Source organism: Ahaetulla prasina, chromosome 7 (assembly GCF_028640845.1).
Source record: "Ahaetulla prasina isolate Xishuangbanna chromosome 7, ASM2864084v1, whole genome shotgun sequence".
NCBI lineage: Eukaryota > Metazoa > Chordata > Lepidosauria > Squamata > Colubridae > Ahaetulla > Ahaetulla prasina.
Genome location: NC_080545.1, coordinates 56,270,987 through 56,292,974, shown reverse-complemented (window position 1 = coordinate 56,292,974; position 21,988 = coordinate 56,270,987). Strand labels below are relative to the sequence as shown.

The 21,988-nt window shown below is 33.3% G+C and overlaps 1 protein-coding gene across 2 annotated transcripts in view; it reads right to left on the bottom strand.

Moving 5' to 3' along the window:
- Window positions 1-21,988, bottom strand: part of LRRIQ1 (leucine rich repeats and IQ motif containing 1) — a 114,770-nt gene that overhangs the window by 15,628 nt on the left and 77,154 nt on the right. For both annotated transcript variants that reach the window (XM_058191446.1, XM_058191445.1), the window contains exon 23: window positions 18,306-18,407. In XM_058191446.1, the coding sequence (XP_058047429.1) occupies window positions 18,306-18,407 (102 nt within the window). The remainder of the gene's footprint in view (window positions 1-18,305; window positions 18,408-21,988) is intronic.

The following is a 21,988-nucleotide window of genomic DNA, read 5'->3' as shown; positions in this document are numbered from 1 at the left end:
GCGTCGTTTTGAGGGTAGGAGTTGAAACAGTTTATGTCCTGGATGTGAGGGATCTGTAAATATTTTCACGGCCCTCTTCTTGATTCGTGCAGTATACAGGTCCTCAATGGAAGGCAGGTTGGTAGCAATTATTTTTTCTGCAGTTCTAATTATCCTCTGAAGTCTGTGTCTGTCTTGTTGGGTTGCAAAACCGAACCAGACAGTTATAGAGGTGCAAATGACAGACTCAATAATTCCTCTGTGGAACTGAATCAGCAGCTCCTTGGGCAGTTTGAGCTTACTGAGTTGGCGCAGAAAGAACATTCTTTGTTGTCCTTTTTTGATGATGAATCATATCACTTCTATCTTATTCTTAGCCAAATCAAAACAAAGACTAGGAATAAGTGGTGAACAAGAATGTAGGAGATAAGCAATGGGCTGCAGTAACAGTACAACTTTAAAAGCCATACTTTTCTTTACTGACATATAAAATAAGGAGGGAGAAAACTATGGTAGATATAATGCATACCAGAACCTAGCCAAATTTGATACTTCTACCCAACAAATGAATTTGTAAAAGGATGGGAAGAAAGAAACCATCATACCTTAACATGTGAGAACCAAATACTATACCAGACAGAAGTGAGGTAATCTCCTGTGCAGACATTGCTTCAGAAATGCAGGAGATATTGAAAAGTTACTTACCATGAGCTGGTAAAACTCCATTTATGAATGAAGAAATTCACATGAGAATATGTGGTATTATATTTGACATATGCATATATGGAGATGTCTTTTATTTTTTATTTTGTCAGTCCAGGAAGCTTGAATCCTCTGGCTAATTGTATAATGTGTAAAAAAATACTTAGTGAAAGGTGTTGGAATGAACATCCTAATTAATTCCTGATTTTTTATAGTACAAATTTGGATCACTGTTCAAACTCAAGTAACATGTCTAGCACCTGTTTCCTAAAACTGATCCATGGCAGTCTGTGGGAATATTTAATCTCTTTCATGATTATACGCTAGAAAAGCAACCTTTATTAAAACTTGAAGTCTCAAGAGAAATAAAGGCATTTTATATTTTAGCTATTTTTAATTGCTTTTTTCCTTGTCAGCAACAATTGCTTTATGTAAAGTTTATATGTGAAGGTGGTGTTTTTTTTTACATATAAGAAAACATAGTATTATCTTTGAGAAATTCTGGAAAACTGATGAAGACCCAAATAATTGGAGGGGAATAAATCCTATCTATTTTGTCCCCTTGAAAAAGGAGGCAAAAGAAGACCCAGTGAACTGTAAATCAGTCCCCCTGAAAATGATTCTGGAAAGATCTAGACAAATAGTGAAGAAACATTATGAAAGTACACTTAAAATTATAATTACTATGGGGGTGTAAAGCATTCTGAAATAGTTATTTACAGTTTGAAGCTGGCTGCATTGATTTGACAATTTCACAATGTTCTGAACTTGATGAACAGAATAAGAATGCTACTTATTCCTAGTGATAGTTTGCCAAAAACAAGTCTTATCAGAATACTCTTATTTCATTTTTAATGTGTTACTCTCTTTAGCTGACTATAGAGTAACAATAAGGTTAGCATATCTTTATTTCAAAAGAAGATTTGACTAAGTACTCTATAGCAAATTAGATTTTTATTGTGACTATGGTGACCAAAATATTCCAAAACTGATTGCACGGAATCCTGTATTGCCATGGATATAGCTGAGGTTGGTGTGTAATTTTTGTGGCTTAAAAAAGAACCTTCTGTGAAAGCTTCAATTGACAAAAGCCATGATGTACCTTAGGGATGAGCATCTATGGTGCCCATCCAATAATGATAATGGCACATAGAAAATTGCAAGGTAAGAGCAATAAAAAGGAGTAAATATGAATGAATGTTTCTATAAAATTGAGAGAAAGGGATGAATGACTAAAACTATGAAGATCTGCGTTGATAAATATATTCATGGGAATAAGGCAGTAAGTTTATGTATAAATTAAAGGGCTAAAATATATAACAAATATAAGTTGATTGACATTTGTGGGTAATTTGATGACAATCGCATACTACGCTCCAGTGAATGGTGATAAATGGAAGCACCAGAGGCAAAATTAGGAAAAACTGTAACATTCTGAATCAATACAATTGGGGGGAGGATGTTTTGATAGGTATGGTGATATGAACGGATGCATGATAATGGCATTGAATGAGCAGAGTAAAAGTGATGGGCCATGTGGAAATTCAAGAATGAATGAGAATGGTGACTGATGAGTTTCTTCTGACTGTTTGAAGACAATAGATACTTTAACAGGTCTTGTTATGCTTTGGAAGGCAAGTGAGAAGCAGATAACTAGGAACTGCCACTGAATTCAGGCAAGAAACCATCACACTGTGGGTTCTGATGGCTAATCAAAATCCCAGGGAGTGGTACATGCATACTGCAAACTATCTACCTCTGAGTTAGGTATTTTTTTAAAAAAAATTCTAGATATTTACAGTGAATTCAGAGCACTTTGTAGCTCCACCTCTATACTATATTTTATGTACAATTCTTTCATACTTGCAATTCCATTTAGTCGGATCAATATAATCCAACTCCTCCTTTTATATTCTTAATTAAGTCCCAATCATAACCCCAATTGCTTCCAATCCAGCCTTCTAGATTGTTATTTAGTAATGTGCCTAATGTGTGGCCATTAGCTAAGATTTGAATTTTAATACTTCATCCTTCCTCATGCAGAAGTTAATTCTATGAAAGCAGGCCTAATGGACATATCTGAGCAAACAAATAGCTCCTAGAAAATATGTTTTAATTTAGCATTTTCAGATGGCATCCTAACCATACTGAATAATAGCATATCTAGCTTTTACACCAGAAGGCAACAATCCTATGTACTCAGGTTTCTATAGCTTCAGTGGAACATGTTCACTTTATAAAAAAATACTTTTTTAAAATCAACACTGTATCAACACAAACAGTGGTACAATTATTTAGATCGATAATTATTTAAAAGAAGCAGTGCAGAAAGATTACAGTTAACCTACTCTGAGAATTTGGTCTACAGACATAAAATCTTTCTTTATACTCATTGCTGGTTTTCTTTTGGCCAGCTGCTCAAGATGCCAATTCACATTTACAAACATTCCGCTCCATCCAACCATAAAAACCCTTTTCTAACACACTCATTATAGGTGCATTACAAATTAGAAACATGATTAAATAAAGAAAATACTACCGATTTACTCATATGGATTGATTTGGGAATAAATCCCAATGAATTCAATTCTGAGTAAATATTTATAGGAGTGTACCACCAATCTACAGTTCTAGATGTTCTGATAATAATATCAACAGAATCAGAATTCAAAGTTTTTTTAATAAATATATTAATCTTAACTCAATATATTGATAGGATCTTATCAAACAAGGTAATGAATATTTTCCAATATTAATACAACTATTTAAGATGAATGTTTCAGTATAACAATCTTCCCAAAAACTAAACTAGTTAAAAAAATCAAAATACATCTTTGTACAAAGGAGGGGCACAGGGAAAGGCTGAATAAAAATGTGCAACCACATACATTATAAAATTTAAAGAGCTATTCAATCTTCTGATTTTTAGGAATAATTTATGACCCACACAAATATCAATGCTACTGCTGCCAGGATAAGATTAATAAAGAAAGTAGTTATTCAATTCCTCCATTCTGGATGAATTTCACAGCCTTGTACTACTGTGCCAACATCTAGATCTATATTTAATTTAACAGCAGCAGCAACAACAAAAAACTCAGCGTGCTTGAGGTTGCATTAAAAAAAAAGATAGGTATCAGAAGAATCTTATTTGTGGTCTGAAAGCAAAGCATGGTAATTGAGATTTTTTATTTATAAAAGTGGTTTATACTTTGTTCATAGTGACTGCAGATTTTGAAAACAAAGTTTACATTAAGGAAAGTGTTTATATATCTAAAAAATTAAATAAGAAAATCACATCTATCTAATATCCTTTTTATTGTACCATTACATTATAAAACAATGATTTAAAGTCAATACTCTTAACTGGGAAATGAGTACACTTAGAATAAAGCTATCTACACATCTAGGTATAACATATACACAATATAAACAGGATATGTGTATTGCAGATATCAAATGATTCAGGCAAACAAATTTGCACCAGTACATGTTTTTGCACTTTCAGAAATAATTACTATCCCTGAAAGAACAAAAAAGTATTGTAGTAGGAGGACTCATAACTTTAATCTATTGTTGGATCCTAATTTTGGTTATTTCTTTTGAAATTTCCAAGATGTGGGATCTTATTACAACTGAAAATGGCATTTTGCCTACAGTATTGTCAACAATGTAGTATAATCTATCCCAAGGGATCAGAACAGCTTTGACATCTGCAAGAAACTGCATAGAAAGGTAAGTCTGATTACAATTGAATGGCTTTGTTAAACAGTATATGTTTCAGAGTGATATGGCCCAGTTCAATTGCATATTCCTGGCCTTATTATGTTTTAGCAAGTTGGGAATGAATAACAGAGCTATGAATTCACATTTTGATGCCTCTGCCAGTGATTCTTGCTGATGTAAGTGTAGATACTCCCTAATCTATTTATAGGTATGTATTTATTTAGATATCTATTTATTTAGATTTTAAAACCATGCATTGAGATCCTACTAAATACCAAATAAGAATTGAACTATAGTTTGTCATTTCTAATATATCTAATATAATCAGTAATTCAGAATAGGCATGAAGCCTTTTTTTTGAAAGTGAGAAGACTTAGCCAAGAAAGGCATAGAAGCACTGCCTTGGTCACAAAAACAGTTGGGTGACCTTGGGCAGTCACTTTCTTTCAGCCCCAGGAAAGAGGTAATGGAAACCCACTTCTGAAAAATTTTGCTAAAAAAACCTGCAAGGACTTGTCCAGTCTTTGTGAATTGGACACAAATGAATAGAAGGAAGAAAAATCATTGCTTAGCTCTTCAAACTTTAAATTTTACTGTTGATTTTGAATCTTTTGCTAATAACTGGATTGAAGAAGTTATCTATTTGATTTGTCTGTTGTTAAGAGATGGACTATGGGGTGAAGAGTTTTATATTTGGTACTTAAAAGCAGATGAAGAAGATCATGGAAATTTGTTTGTTTATTTCCTGCCTTTATTATTTTTACAAATAATTCAAGGTGGTGAACAAATCTAATACTCCTTCCTCCTCCTTTTTTCCCCACAACAACCACCATGTGAAGCGAGTTGGTCTAAGAGGGAATGACTGGCTCATGTTCACCCATCTGGTTTTCATGGCTAAGGCAGGATTTTAATTCACAATCCTGGTTTTTAGCTTTGTGCCTTAACCACTAGATGAAAGTGGTTCTATATATTTACTAAACTATATTGCTGTATTATCTATATTGCTTTATTATCTATATTATACCTGCCATGTTGAGGGTGGGAAGTGGGGATATGTATGTATATATGTATCTATTCTTTTCTCTTCCCCCTCTCTCTTTTATCTCTTCTAGTTTGTATTATTTTTATTGTTCCATTTAAAATATTTAATAAAATTATTTTTTCAAAAATGAAGAGTTGAATTATCTGCTGGGTTATTAAAGGTTTCCCTATCTGAAATTAGGGCGAAGAGGGGAGATAATTTTTCATCATCATGATTCTATCCTTTTGGAATTTCTTAGCTCTAAACATTCATGTGGTGACCTCCCTTTATCATTTAGGAAGGTGAAGCCCTTTCATTTATAGACTGTTACTATTAATAGGCACAAAGAGGTTTTGGGGAGGTTTTATTTACTTTTCTTTATAAATTGGTTTTATTGTTTGAATAAAACAATGAAAAATTGTAAATAGCTAGGAGTTTTAGCATTCCCAGCTTATAGCTGTGGTAAAATAAATCACTCTTATGTCTGTTTTTCATACACACTCACACACTAAGAAAGTGATTTATATAGTACATAACTGTATAATATTATCCTATTTACAAGATGCATGTCTTTGAAACAATAACAACAGTAAAAAAAAAGATTTCAAAGAGTGCACCAAATGCACAGAGCACTTTGACAGCTCAAGTAAATTTCAGCATAGTTTGGCCTACTAGAAAACTCTGAAAAAAATCTATGAAGGCAGACCTGGCTAAGAGTCAGGAGTCATGCTTATTATACAGAAGTCCCAGGAGTTCCTTTCAATCAGAGGTCACAATCGAGGCAACAGAAGCAGTGTCACAATATCAGAGAAAGGGCCAATTCAGGCCTGCTCCCTAACAGTCAGTAGGTCAAGGCTTGCGGCAAATCATTGTATTACAAGGGAATATTCCATGTATACTTTTAGAGCTGTCATCTGAACAAACAGCACCAGGTCATCTATAGGTTAAATCAGATTTTTTGCTAACATTCACGTTATTTCTTATTTAATTATATAGTTTTCTTTCCTCCAAGATGCATTTTTATTAACATTCTTTGCTTTAGTTTTGACTTAAGAGTGGTACATAATAATTTTGTAATAAAATTAATTTTATTCATTTCAGTAAAACCTCTGAATTATAATGGCATTTATCATCCCGTAGTACTCTAATGCATTACATAAATAAAAATGAATAGCTATATTCATTTTGCGTTAAATTTTTTGATATCTCCTTTTATTAGATGAGAGTTTTATTGACAGTTTGCTGTATTCACTAAGTTCTGCTCACATGTAAAAGAAGAAGTCTATATCAAAATTACATTTCTGGAAATAGGTACCCCAATAATACTGTCCAAAAGCGATTGGATGGATTAATTCTCCTCATGCAAAATGAATCATACTGATTCAAAGCAACAGATGGTTAATTCATTATATGCTAGCAATATGCATTAGATCTTGGAGAATGAGAACATTCAGTACTGGCCTTCCTTCCCTTCTCCTGCCTTTGAACAACCTGTCAAAGAGTGACCTTAATAGGTGATTTTGTGGAGCGAAGTTAAAACCCAAAATACATCTTCCTGGGGGAAAAAACAAAGCACAGATTCAGCTATAGTTTCAAACTAAGCAACTGCACCATTACAAAAACAATTTGTTGGGAACCAACACTATTAGCCTAGACACAGAAAATTTAGAAGGCCAAGGAAAGACACTGGGATGTGAGCAGAGCTTTGGGAAAGCAAATGCAAGTAGCTCCCTAGAAAAAAACTGTATTCATGAAATAATTACTTCTGTGTTCAAAATCTCACTGTCTTTGTAATTCTGTCCCTTTACCTCATCATTACATCTTACTGGTCTTACTGACTTCACTAGGCACATAAGAAATACTTATTTGCTGTTTCCAATTACATATATATTCTAATTTATATATATCTATAGTACCACACTATTTATGACTGTCTTTGCCTCTATGGTTATCAATAAACCAACATATGTTCTGATGTAATGCGTCCTGACCTTCAGTTCACATACCCCTAGATACTGTGCTAGAATAGTCCCCTGTTTTGGGGCCATATATATACAGAATGCAATTAAGTATAAATAATTGTCAAAAATTGCTGACATACCATCTGACTTATTTCTTTGGCATGTATCGCTATATTCATAGTGCATATTTAACTGTATTGAAATGTGAAGAAACTAAAGGGGAGAACATGTATATAAAACACATTCTCTAATCCTTATTAGAGACATAGAGATATATTCTTATATAATTCCATTAGAAATGGTAACTATAATTTGTCATAAATATTTCTTAAACTATAGTTGCAAAATGGAGGATAAAAATTGCAGGCTGTGGAATAATAATAGAATGTCATAAAGATTTCCGTAGGAAAAAATCCTCTTTTGAGGAGAAAAAGCTTAAGAATATTTATTTATTTATTTATTTATTTATTTATTTATTTATTTTGTCACAACAGTATATATAAGCATAAGCATGAAAATAACTATATAATATATAAGCATATATATAAACATAACTATTAATAACTATATTAATTGGATATAATGAAAGGAAACAATAGGACAGGAACGGTAGGCATGCTTGTGCTCTTATGCATGCCCCTTATAGACCTCTTAGGAATGGGATGAGGTCAATAGTAGAGAGTTTTTGGTTAAAGATTTGGGGATTTTGAGAAGAGACCACAGAGTCAGGTAGTGTGTTCCAAGCATTAACAACTCTGTTACAGAAGTCATATTTTCTGCAATCAAGATTGAAACGGTTAACTAATAGTTTAAATCTATTGTTTGCTCTTGTATTGTTATGATTGAAGCTGAAGTAGTCTTCAACAGGAAGGACATTGCAATAGATGATTCTGTGACTTAAACACAGGTCCTGTCGAAGGCGGCGGAGTTCTAAGTTTTCTAAATGCAAGATTTCAAGTCTGGTGGCATAAGGTATTTTGTTGTATTCAGAGGAGGAGAGAACTCTTCTTGTAAAATATTTCTGGACACGTTCAATTGTGTGGATATCAGAAATGTGGTATGGGTTCCAAACAGGTGAGCTGTATTCAAGAATTGGTCTAGCAAATGTTTTATAAGCTCTGGTTAGCAGTGTAGAGTTTCTGGAGAAGAAGCTACATAAGATTAGGTTTACAATTCTTAAAGCCTTTTTTGCAATGTAGTTGCAGTGGGCTTTGGCACTTAGATCATTGGATATGAAAACTCCAAGGTCTTTAACAGGGTGGGGGTCATCTGTAAGGTAATGTCCATCGAGTTTGTATTTAGTGTTTAGATTCTTTTTTCCAATGTGTAAGACAGAGCATTTGCTGGTTGAGATTTGGAGTTGCCAAGTTTTTGACCATTCTGACACAAAGTCAAGGTCTTTTTGAAGGGTAGCTGTATTGTTGGTAGTGTTAAATAGTTTGACATTGTCAGCGAAGAGAACACAATTACTTTTAATATATGTCAACTAGTTAAGTTAATGGTCTGTATATGCCACCATAAAATTATTTATTATTCATAAAATTATTTATTATTCATAAAATTCATTTATTATTCATAAAATATCTTCTGACCATTTGTCCGTATATACTTATTACGGAATTACACAACAAAATGTGTAATTTTTGTACACATTTTGTACCACTTGTAATTTACAAATCTCAGTACAAATACAGAATAACATTCACATCAAAATTCCATATGTGAAAAAGTAGGAATGGACTCTTTAGCCAACCTTTATGATTATGGTACAAAAAATACCTAATAGGTTTTACAGGGTAAATATTAAATAATCTAATTTTTTAATGCAGAGGATGGTATATATTTTCTTGATAAGAATATTCAGGGCAAACAAAATGCCATTTATTTAGCTAGCACCTAAATAATTCTTAATTCTTAATCCCAGTCTAGAATGATCCCCTTCATTTGCTATTTACGTTGGAAGAAACATGAAAATGGGGGCTTTTTTTCCAAAGCATAAAAGTGATTACTTTGTATTGCTTAAGAATGTGACTGAAAAATGGCAGAAGATTTTAAAGCTTTTCTGCCAGGTGATAGGTAAATAGACATATACTATTTTCTTTTTAAAATGATTTAAAATGGCAACTGATTTCATTTCTAGACTTAAAATAACATAAAATAGATAAACAGCAGAAAATAACCATGTTGGGAATAAAAACTGAGATAATTAATGAACTGATAAAAATAAAATATAGCATTTTATGTGTTGTTTAGAAGAGTTTTTATAATGTATAACCATTATTTTATTTAATATTTATTCAAAAATTCTTACTTGTTTACCTGTCCCTCTCCTTCTCCTGTTAGCTAAATCTATTTGAATTTTAAGTTGTTACTAAAATTATATGTCTTTTGCACTCTAAGACCTGGGTCACAACCTTACTTAGAGGGAGGAAATAGTCATAAGGTCACTGACTGGTCAGATGAAAAGGATTTGAAATGCTTCAGCACTCAGGATTTATTCTTCCAAATATCTGCCTTACGCTATAAAATATGTCAACATTCTTCTTTCCCTTCTATTTATTTATGTGGGCGATAGAAAATTTAGCAAAGTTTCAGGTATTGGAGGCACAAAATTAAAACCTTAAATAATTGATATACTACATTTATGTGATCTGATAAAAACTAAAAATTTTACAGGCAAGAATAAATCATAAATTAATATGAATTCAATAGGTATTTATTCTTTAAAAATGTCTAATAGTGAATCCAAAAAGTAAGTGATCTGAATTTTTTACTACAGAATTCTTGTAGAGTCCCATTGGATTCAATGTAAATATGTTCAGGTTTATGAAAATATGCTAGATAATAGCCAAAGATAATTGTTTAGGCTAAAATTTAAAGGAATGTATAAATATTATGAGCACAGAATATTGAACAGTCAGTTGTCCAAACTTAAATCAATCTTTTCTGAATGAACTTTAATTTTGTAGTCACCTAAAAAAAATTCTGTAAGCAATAAAGAATAATAAAAGAAAAAGGCACAAATTCTTCTCAGCTGTCATTGGCTGGTCAGTTGACCGTATAGGAGTTAGGGAGAGTCATTTAGACTCATGTTTATATATTGAGAACTATATTGGTTTGCTCTTTCATTGAAAGACACAAGTTGAAAATCATGGTCAACTATGAAGATTGAGATTCATTGCTGAGTCAAGTGTTATCTACTCAGGCAGCCTTCCTTTCATTCCCTACAGTTAATAATACAGTGTGCTTTTAATTGCTTAGTTAAGCACTTAAGACTGGTTAAAAATATAGAAGAGTGATGGAGACAAAGATATTTTTTTACCTGACATTGCTAATCTATATGACCCGCTTTCCTGCCAAAAGGTTTCCCTCATTCCATTTTCTTGTTTATTTGAAGATAATTTACTTGCTGGGACCATACATTTAGTGTGCACAAGTGGAGGCTGACTCACAATTAGCAACTTCTGTCATAGCCACCCACTAATAATCCAACCAGAAATCCATAGCTAAAGTAGATGTTGCTGGATCTAGTTACTGCCTTGTTTGGGTGAAATGAGATGCAGGGGTCTGAGCCCACATGGTGCTGAAATGTAAGTGACTCCAGAAATCTTATCAGCTGGACATAAGAAAAGGAATGCTGTCTGCCATATAAATAATTATATTGTAGTTTTTAAATTCTTTAAGATGTGGAAATTAAGTATTAATGGACTTAAACCTAATGTTGTGTGAAATTTGGTGTGTGTGTGTGTGTGTGTGTGTGTGTGTGTGTGTGCTTGTGTGTGTGGTGCTTCTTTGGAGAAATTGTCAAATGTAAATGTTTGTACTATATGTCATAGATAATTCCATTAAAAGATTGAGCTATGAATTTGTCAAATACCAAAATTATATTGATAAATTTGTTGAACTTTGCAAGTAGTTTACCTTTTTAAAAAAATTGGGTTGGGCTTACATAACAACTGGAAATCAGAAAATTGGTTTAATATGAGAAATAATGAAGGGCTTTAAGGATACTTCAGCAACTGTTCATGCAGCCACATATTAGGTCAGCTGAATTTCTTGTCATTTAAGAGCATTCCCACCTCAGATCATTGTAGTAGTCCAGCTCTGAAAGTTATCCAACTTTCAGAGCTGGACTACATTCTTCCCCCGAGTAGACTGCATTATTAACAGAAACTGACTGCATCAGCACTATAGAAAGATACGGAGAATGTGTATCTGTTTCTTAAGTAAGAGTGGAACCCGATCCAGAGCATATGTATCTGAACCCTGAAGTTCAACTCCTGGTATAAATACAAACTTTATCTTGCCTGAATTCAGATTTAGCTTACTCTTCCATACCAGTCCCTTACAACCGGTGGTGGGATTCAAGTAATTTAACAACTGGTTCTCTGCCCTAATGATTTCTTCCAACAACCAGTTTGCCAAACTGCTCAGAAAGTTAATAACCGGTTCTCCCGAAGTGGTGAAAATACTAGCAGAATTTTGATGACACTAGTTATAGATGTTCCTTTGTATTAATCCTCATGTTGTTATGGCAGCATAACAATCCTTCTACCCTTCAATACTTTATGTGGAAGAATGACTATTGTTCAAAATCAAGAGATTCTGCAAATATACACATATTAGAAAATTAATTAAAATAGCTTTTACTATGCAGTCTTATTTTATCACTTCTAATGATTCATATTATGTTGGGTTTTTTTTACCATAATAAAGGTTGACTATTGATTGACTAAATATTTCATGAAAATGCTTGAATAATTGTTAATTTAATCTGATATTATGGGTTTACACTATTTCATTCCTCACCAGTATTTCTCTCTTTCAGTTTTTACTGTACTTGCTATTCATAGGGACATTAGAAATTGAGATACAGGATTTATCTTAAAAACAGCCGCCCCTCCCTTTTTAAACAATGCGAAAGCAGACAATTTCAGCAATGTAACTGAAACTTCAACAAATGCATGTAAGGCCCTGCTGTCTTACAACTTTTCAGAGCAGTTCTATTGTGAACTGGGTTTGCACTTTGCAGGCAAAGCAGCTCTGACCCATGGAGAGCACTCCTTCAGATCAACACTGCCTCAGGCTTTGCTGAGTTCTCCAAGAAGTCTTACATTTCAGGCATCAAGTTGAATTTCTTCTGGAGATGATTAGCCCAAACCCATGACAGATTTTTTTCCAAGATATCTAACTCTTTATGTTTATTTTATACTGGCTCTTTTTGGATGTACTGGACACAAGTAACCTACTCATTTTACATGTTAAAGGACTGGTGGAGAGCCATTAATCCCTTAAAATATTTCAATGCACAATTCTGTGAGCTCACATTAGATAATAAGAAACAAGCTATAGGATTATGATACTTGAGTGAAAGATTCCTTTCTGTCTTGAAATCTTTTTAAAAACATTCTTAATAATCAGGAGACAGTGATCTTAGGTTTTATAGAAAGGCATAAGCTGTAATAATAATTGGTGAGATATTACACCAGCCAGTTAAATAATGCAGCATCTAAATTTGGGATCAATCAAAAAGTATATTGTGGTTTCCAAAAGTTAATATCAGTGGTGGGATTCAAATAATTTAACAACCGATTCTCTGCCCTAATGATTTCTTCCAACAACCAGTTCACCAAATTGCTCAGAAAGTTAACAACCGGTTCTCCCAAAGTGGTGCGAACTGGCTGAATCCCACCACTGGTTAATATTATTCCCTAGTGTTGGTGAATCATCCTTAAATGAAATTAATTTTGAAGAGTCATAAGCAGGCACTATTTTTAGAGGAATTATGAATGTGACAAAAGTATATTGCAGTTTGATATAATAGAATATCAGACTATGGCATAATCTTTGTTTCAGATAACCTGAAAATTAGTTAGAGCTACATTGCATATTCTCTAGACCTTTATATTTCTCTCTCTCTCTCTCCTTATTTCTCTCTCTCACTCTCTCTAGGAGAAGATGCAGAGCTTGGGGGCTGAGTCAAGAGAATAATCAGTCTAGAGTCCTTACATTCTCATAAGCAATCCAAATCTAGCCTCCCTTGAATTTTTTTAACTCTTGTCTAGTGCCAATGAGTGTCAACTGTAAATTGACTAGATTCTTGTGTATAGGCTTGAGCAATAAATAATCTTAACTGGAACTGAATGTGTGGTCTTGATTCTCTCTCTCTCTCTCTTTATCTCTCTCTCTCTCTCTCTCTCTCTTTCTCTCTCTCCTCCCCGACACACACACACAGACACACAGACACACAAATAATTATATAGTCATTGCATTTAGTTAAAATCAATTCATGAGCCTTTTATTGCAACTTATTCTGCTTTCTGACTCTATATAACACAAAATGGAATTTAGAAAAATTGAGGAATGCATGAATGATTTAGATTCCAAAAGAAGAGGGGTGGGGGAGGCAAAGCTACTGATAATATACATATATTCCAAATTTTACTCAAGCTATATGTTTTATGTATTGGGGAAATTATATGGAAATTATGTGGACTATATATATTTAAGAGAATTTAAGATTCTAATTCTGTTACAACAGGGAAAATAGTAAATTGCAGCTCTTCAAAGAAATGCAGGCCAGTCCTAATATAATATCCAAAATTAAAGGGCTAATCTGAGACATGTGAATATGAAACAGAGCCCATCTAAGCATGCTCAAAAATACTTTCTAATTTACCATTAATTCATATTATGACTATATAAATAGGAACCTGTTTTTTAGAACAGGTTTATTTTGTCCTTCTTCCAACAAATGTGGATATAAAGAATATATAATCTTCAGTTTGGTTTCATCCTTCTAAAAATACATAATTGGTTCAATTAGAAGGTAATCTTAGAGAATGTTCTGGCAGTACACATATATGAGCACATACAAGCTTCATGGGCTCCTGCATGTTTTTCTTCTGACATGACTGTATAGGGACTAGAAGCATCCACATCTGTTTTTAAATTAATTAGATTTCCCTGTAACAACCAAATTTAAACAATGCAAGTTGGTTGTACTTATGATTTTATGAACAAGTGAAAATAAGGTTTGATCCAGACCTTTTTAAATAATAGTTCAAATTAGCCAAATATTCATCCAATTAGTTTAAAACTCAAGTCTAAGACCAAAACTATCAAAGCCAAAGTATTGTGATAACCATGTATCCATAGAAATCAAGCACTGATGTACAGAGATAACATAAAAAACAGAGCTTGCTGACAAAATGTAGAAGTGAAGTTTCAGATGGAATAGCAAGATTCAGATGGAATAGCAAGAACACTGGTAAGAGGGTGAAATATGAGGTTTCGTTATATGAGATCGTTATGTTTCTTCTATTGTATGAATGTCTGGCAAAATATGGGATTCCTGTAATTAATATGATGTGCACATTTTGCACCACACCCCATGTGGTAGTTTTACTATCTTACTATATACACTATAACAGTGTAAGATAAACACAAGTATGACTTGGCATTTATCTCTAGTTATTACTGAGCCACGGGGGCATTATTTCAAGAACTGTATGTGTGTTGCTAAAGTAGAAGAAGCGTTTGTCAGAAGTGTGTGTGTGTAAGAGAGAGAGAGAGAGAAAGGCAGAGAGATAGAATAGAAAGTACTTTCTCATTCTAATGAAAAAATGAAAAAAGCTGAATATGGTATATTATACAAATGTTCATATTCATTGACACTCATACTATCATATGTACATTATACACACATACACATTTATTTATCTATCTATCTATCTATCTATCTATCTATCTATCTATCTATCTACCAATCAATCAATCAATCAATCATTCATTTACAATTATGTACCAAATAATCTCTGATCCTTCCCACTAAATAAATAAAAAACCTTGAAAGGGCTATGCATATATTGTAAATATAAATATACTGTATTTCCAATATGTCCTTTTATAATAGAGCCTTTTTCGGCATTCTTTCAAGTCATTAAACTTGAACTTTTTAAAAAAATATGTAGTTTATCCATCACTTTGTTTTGAAAGGTACACAAAAAGCTGCCAGAGTAGTTTACAGACAATGTAAAACAATACAATATAAAGATACATGCACAATAATTAGTGGACCAGAGGAATGCTGTCGATATAATTTACTAGGACTTCAGTAAAGCATATGATAAAGTAGACCATAACCTACTACTAGATAAAGTAGAAAAATGTGGGTTAGACAGCACCACCACCAGATGGATTCGTAACTGGCTGACCAACCGCACTCAACGTGTAGTCCTCAACGGAACTACATCCACATGAAGGGAAGTATGCAGTTGAGTACCCCAAGGCTCTGTTTTAGGCCCAGTACTCTTCAACATCTTTATCAATGACTTAGATGAGGGGATAGATGGGGAACTCATCAAATTTGCAGATGACACCAAGCTGGCAGGAATAGCCAACACTCCAGAAGATAGGCTCAAGATACAGAAAGATCTTAACAGACTAGAACATTGGGCGCTATCTAACAAAATGAAATTCAACAGTGAAAAAAGTAAGGTTCTACATTTAGGCCAAAAAAACAAAATGCACAGGTACCGTATATGTGGTATCTTGCTCAATAGTAGTAACTGTGAGAGGGATCTTGGAGTCCTGGTGGACAACCATTTAGATATGAGCCAGCAGTGTGCAGCAGCTGCCAAAAAAGCCAACACAGTTCTGGGCTGCATAAACAGAGGGATAGAATCAAGATCATGTGAAGTGTTAATGCCACTTTTTAATGCCTTGGTAAGGCCACACTTGGAATATTGCATTCAGTTTTGGTTGCCACGATGTAAAAAAGATGTTGAGACTCTAGAAAGAGTCCAGAGAAGAGCAACAAAGATGATTAGTGGACTGGAGGCTAAAACATATGAAGAACGGTTGCAGGAACTCAGTATGCCTAGTTTAAAGAAAAGAAGGACTATGGGAGACATGATATCAGTGTTCCAATATCTCAGGGGTTGCCACAAAGAAGAGGGAGTCAAACTATTCTCCAAAGCACCTGGGGGTAGAACAAGAAGCAATGGGTGGAAACTAATCAAGGAGAGAAGCAACTTAGAACTAAGGAGAAATTTCCTGACAGTTAGAACAATTTATCAGTGGAACAACTTGCCTGCGGAAGTTGTGAATGCTCCAACACTGGAAATTTTTAAGAAAATGTTGGATAACCATTTGTCTGAAATGGTGTAGGGTTTCCTGCCTGCCCAGGGGGTTGGACTAGAAGACCGCCAAGGTCCCTTCCAACTCTGTTGTTGTTGTTGTTGTTGTTGTTGTTGTTATTATTAAGATCCATAACAAAAAAGCCATACTTACAGACAACACCTTCCAAGATTAACAGCAAAGTTACAGTTAACAATGATCACTTATTTAATTGAGCTACTATAAGTCTAACTCTGGATCCAACTAATTAAAAACTAAGCAGATCAGCTATAGTTAAGTAACACTAGTACTACATAATTAAGAGTTTTAAGGATTTGTAATGCCTCAAGCTCTATTGCTTGATCAATCTACACTAATCAATCATACAGTGTGCTAAAATTGGAAAGTCCTCATTTTATTTGCCACCATCTACCTCCAACTGATGAAAGCAAAAGGAAATGCAAAAAATATAAAAGAATAAATAAGCCGCTTAATGTTCTTTAAAATGTTTCCATAATTAAATATATGTATAGCAACAATGGACAAAGTATTAAACTTCTACTCTAAGAAAAACAAAACGTAAGGAAAAAAAATGAGAGAAGAAAACAACTTTTGGAAAGAAAATAATAAAATTAGGATGTTCTAGTCATGCTAACTAGGTGAGTGATGTGGGACAGACATATATCTACTTTTCCTATTCATTAAAGATGCAACTGTAGGTACCATTTTTAATGTAAAACATTTTCTTTATCTACTGGTATAAGACATTTTACGTCTTGTATTGTTCTTAGAATCTGTTCATCTTCCTGCATATTACATGCACCTGCATCTGCATATTGATTGTACATGCATCCATGTGATTGATACTTCATTTGGAGAAAACAAGATTCTAAAAATTTTCCTTGTTAAATATTTTTGTTACCATAACATTGAGATCAGTTATATTCATATAAAAATACATGAGAAAAGTTGAACCACTATACAATAGTTCATTTACAATTCAAGGATCAGGGGAACTAAAATATCTTTCTACAACAAAACAGGGATTTATTTGTTAAAATGAGGCAATATTAGCTGTTCAGTGATATTTTAATAGTATATGAATAATTTTATTTTTTCCTAAAATATACATTATCAGATGCAAAATATTTAAATCCAGAAAATATGCAATATATAAAAAATGTTTATTTAAATAAATTAGTGATATGTTCTTACCACAGCATCAAAAGCACTTTCACATATGGTTGCCAATTAGAAGTCCTTTTTTTCTTTTCTAGATTATGCTAGGATTAATTTTAATACTGATAAACATTGTATCAGTTAGAGACTAAAAGAAGAATTTCTCAGGAAACACCATATATTCAGATGTCTTATGATTTTTCATATGGTGATATATTCCAGTTTAACAAAACCTTTAAAACATCTAATTTTTTCACTTCCTAGGGCATACCCTTTCCAAACTAGCAATCCTTTTAACAAATAACATATGTGTATTTGCTCATGGTGTTAAATTCCACTCTGTATTTCTAACTTTCAAGAAATAAAGGAAATATATTTTGAATGAAGCTATCTCTTCAGTGGGTCTCCTGAGGCATTACAATTTAAAATTTTCACCTGAACATTTTATGTACACATGTACCTGCATCATTAGCAGATTTAAATTGTATGCATTAAAGCTTTTCTTCCTGTTAACCAAAGCAAAATATTTTAAGAAAATTGATCAAAATATTGGTATGACTTTTATAATTTTGGAAGATATGACCAAAAGAGAAATAGAATGAAATGTCTTTGCCTACCTTCAAAGTAACCAATTTTTGTAGTCTGTGGCTTCTTTGGTGGTTTCATGGGGGGATGTTTATTTTCATTGTTTTTGAACAACGCCAGTCGGACAGCTGGGTCTAGACGACAAGAACAAGTTAAAATCAAAAGGTCAGATCTTGCTCATTCGTTCCTTGAAAGAAATATTCACCTTTTAGCCATTTATTAAGAGAAACAGAATATCCTTGTAGGTTTTACATTAGGAAGGAAAATATACTATTTCTAACATTAAAGAGTTAAAGTTAAAGCGCCTCAATTTCAATCATATATCTTAAAACAACTATTGTTTTAATTTGGCTACTATATACAAAATTGCTGTCATAAAACTACAATAAAAAGTATACTTGAGTTAATAGTTGAATGTTCTGGTTTGAACATGTATTTTCTACTAAATTAAAAAAATGCAAAATATACACTTAGCTATAGTGTATATGTTCTTACCCTCATTACTAATAAAATAAAATAAAATAAATGAGTTCAATGAAGTTTCTCTCATGTAAGTAGGAACAGTATTATAACATATGGGAATTAAGTAACTAAGGTTGCTACTAAATTGAATCAAGCGTCTAATTTGAGATTTAAAAATCTAAATATCTTATGAACTGATGCTAAAGCTAAAGAAACAATCTAATGCAAGAGACTACTTTGCACTGTCTCTCTATTTGTCTTCATGCATAGCTACTTTCTAAAACACTGAGCTTTCCTCTCAATTTAGTTGGGGTTATCCAACTTGCTGGGATTCTGAAAATAGGAGTGCTACATAAGGAGTGGCCAATAATCTATGGCAATCTATACCTCTTTTGCTTTTATATTACATCTCCACCAGAGTTGGAAATAGTCCAACTGTGGCACAATAATTTCATCTAATCAGTTTGTTAAAGCTTCTTTTTCACATCTTTAACTTAACTTGAAACAGTTCCTGCTCCTCTTCCCAATCCAACTTCAAAATAAAATAGGTTGAAAATAGGTTGGTAAAAAATAAAATAGGTTGATAATCATCATCATCATCATCATCACGATGATGATGGATATTTAAGGTCAAAGAGGTGCATTATGCTCTGCTGCTTGATTACAGTTGTATCTTAAAGAATATTTGCCAATATTCTTGGTTAGAAATGTTCCAGTATGATGCCAACCCCTTTTCTATTACCTCTTAATAGAGAAAAATAGTTGTAGTGGACAGCAGTAGATGAATAAATCACAGCACACATTTGGTTTAATTACCGTATATACTCGAATATAAGCCGATCCGAGTATAAGCCGAGGTCCCCAATTTTACCCCAAAAACTGGGGTAAACTGGGGACTCGAGTATAAGCCGAGGGTGGGAAATGAGGCACCTACCGGTTGGGGAAACCCTCCCTCCCTCAGCTGAGAAGGCTGGCGGCTCCCCCGCCCCGCCCTCTCACTGCACCGGCAGGGCTTCCGTCCGGTAAAATGTGAAAAAAAGAAAAAAAAAAACTCGAGTATAAGCCGTATATACTCGAGTATAAGCCGAGGGGCTTAAAAAAAAAAAACTCGAGTATAAGCCGTATAGACCCGAGTATAAGCCGAGGGGACGTTTTTCAGCACAAAAAATGTGCTGAAAAACTCGGCTTATACTCGAGTATATACGGTAAATTGTGGCCACAATTTATTTAACTATCTGCATAAACATTCATCACTATCATGGACTAAAGGAGAACAGCCTTCTGAGTCACTACGTAACAGCATTGGCCCACATGCATATACTCAGCCATCAGATAATACAACTTGTATGGAAAGCAAAGCTGGGAATCATCTTTTCTTTTGATAAAAGCCACAAAACCTTTAAATTTTTTGAATTTATTTTTCCTTCAAGTAAGTTTTCAGACATTGATAAATACATACTGAGTAAAATAATATCATATGCAAGTGGTCTTGGTCACCAATTTTATTTTGCGCTCAAGTTAGTACTCTGTTTTTAGTGTGAACAACTGCTTTACTTCTCATGGAATTAGAGATATATTGTCAAAGATATATTTAATATCAACAAACTATGAGTATTTAATTTAAAGTAGAGCTTGTCAACCTTAGAACTGCCAAGCAAATTTATTGGTTTGAGGTAAAAGTTCTTTATTTTATAGCCTCATAAAAGATTTAATCTATTAATTCCTGCTATGCTTCTACAACTATCATTATATTACGAGACTGGAACAGTAAATTAAGTCTCCCCAAGTGATTTAGTGAATACAAAGATATAAAAAAATGAATTTTTAAAATGCTGGTTTTATTTTGGTTTGTTTCTTGAAAGAAATTTAATCCATATAAAATATATAAATATGTTTTAAAAAACAGAAAATCTAAAACTAGGTTTTGAAGCCTGAAACGCACAAAACGACTAGATGAATTAAGAAATAGCACATGTTTTACATATTCTGCAAATGGTTACTACATAATATCTGTTTTGTTCATATCCATTTTTGGGGAACTTACCACCACTTAGGATTTCTCTGACATGAACATATATGCTCATGAATCAAGATGTATCATATGTATAATTTGCTACCAGAATTTATAATTTGTACTGGAAATGTTTTAATGGGAGATGGTCCAGATAAAAGGCTATAATCCCAAGAAAGTGTAAACAAAACCAGTGGAAATCAACACTTAGCTACTAATTGATGGGAGTAGAAATTATGGCTGGCTAAATTAATGAGAAAAGACTAGAAGTTGAAATAGGGAGCTTCAGTATTTGCTACCCCTTATATTATATTGGGCACAGCTAGATATATGTATTATCAAACTAAATCCAGTTTCTCTCATGCTAAAAGTATTAACTTATACAAATGCTCTGCAAAGTATTAAAAACATCCAACCACAAGTATCTGCTTTTGTTTTTGTGTTTAATTTCACTTAACATGCTCATTTTGTAATAATCCTTTGTTCCCATCCATTTTTCAAGTCCATGTTAATAGTAAGTCTATACCAGTAGATCTGTGAGTCACAGGGCCACAGTTTGGAGGAAATGGGTGACATATGTATGTGTGTGTGTATTCACAATATATACATAAATTTATGTTTGGTTTTTTTTTAAATTTGAATTTATATCCCGCCCTTCTCTGAAGACTCAGGGCGGCTTACACTGTGTTAAGCAATAGTCTTCATCCATTTGTATATTATATACAAAGTCAACTTATTGCCCCCAACAATCTGGGTCCTCATTTTACCTACCTTATAAAGGATGGAAGGCTGAGTCAACCTTGGGCCTGGTGGGACTTGAACTTGCAGTAATTGCAAGCACCTGTGTTAATAACAGACAGACTTAGTCTGCTGAGCCACCAGAGGCCCCTTTATGTGCATACAGAAATACATATATACACAAATGCCTAAATACACTTCTATTATTCTTTATTAACCGTTAGACTATTATTGAATTCTTAATAATATATGAATTATTGTTGCAGCTACCTTAATATCTGTAAATTGCCTAAGTCCATAAAGGCTGAAATGGTAAATACCATTCATAAATAAATAGGTCCTAAATTTCTTTTTTAGGTATATTTCCCATTACCCAATAGAAAAACTATTGGTCTTTGTAGCTAAGACTAACGGGATGTAAACTACAGTTATATGTTTCCCATTCTTGGATTTAGTTACTGGTAGATAGAAAAATGTATTTTGAATAGGAATATGTTTGATTTG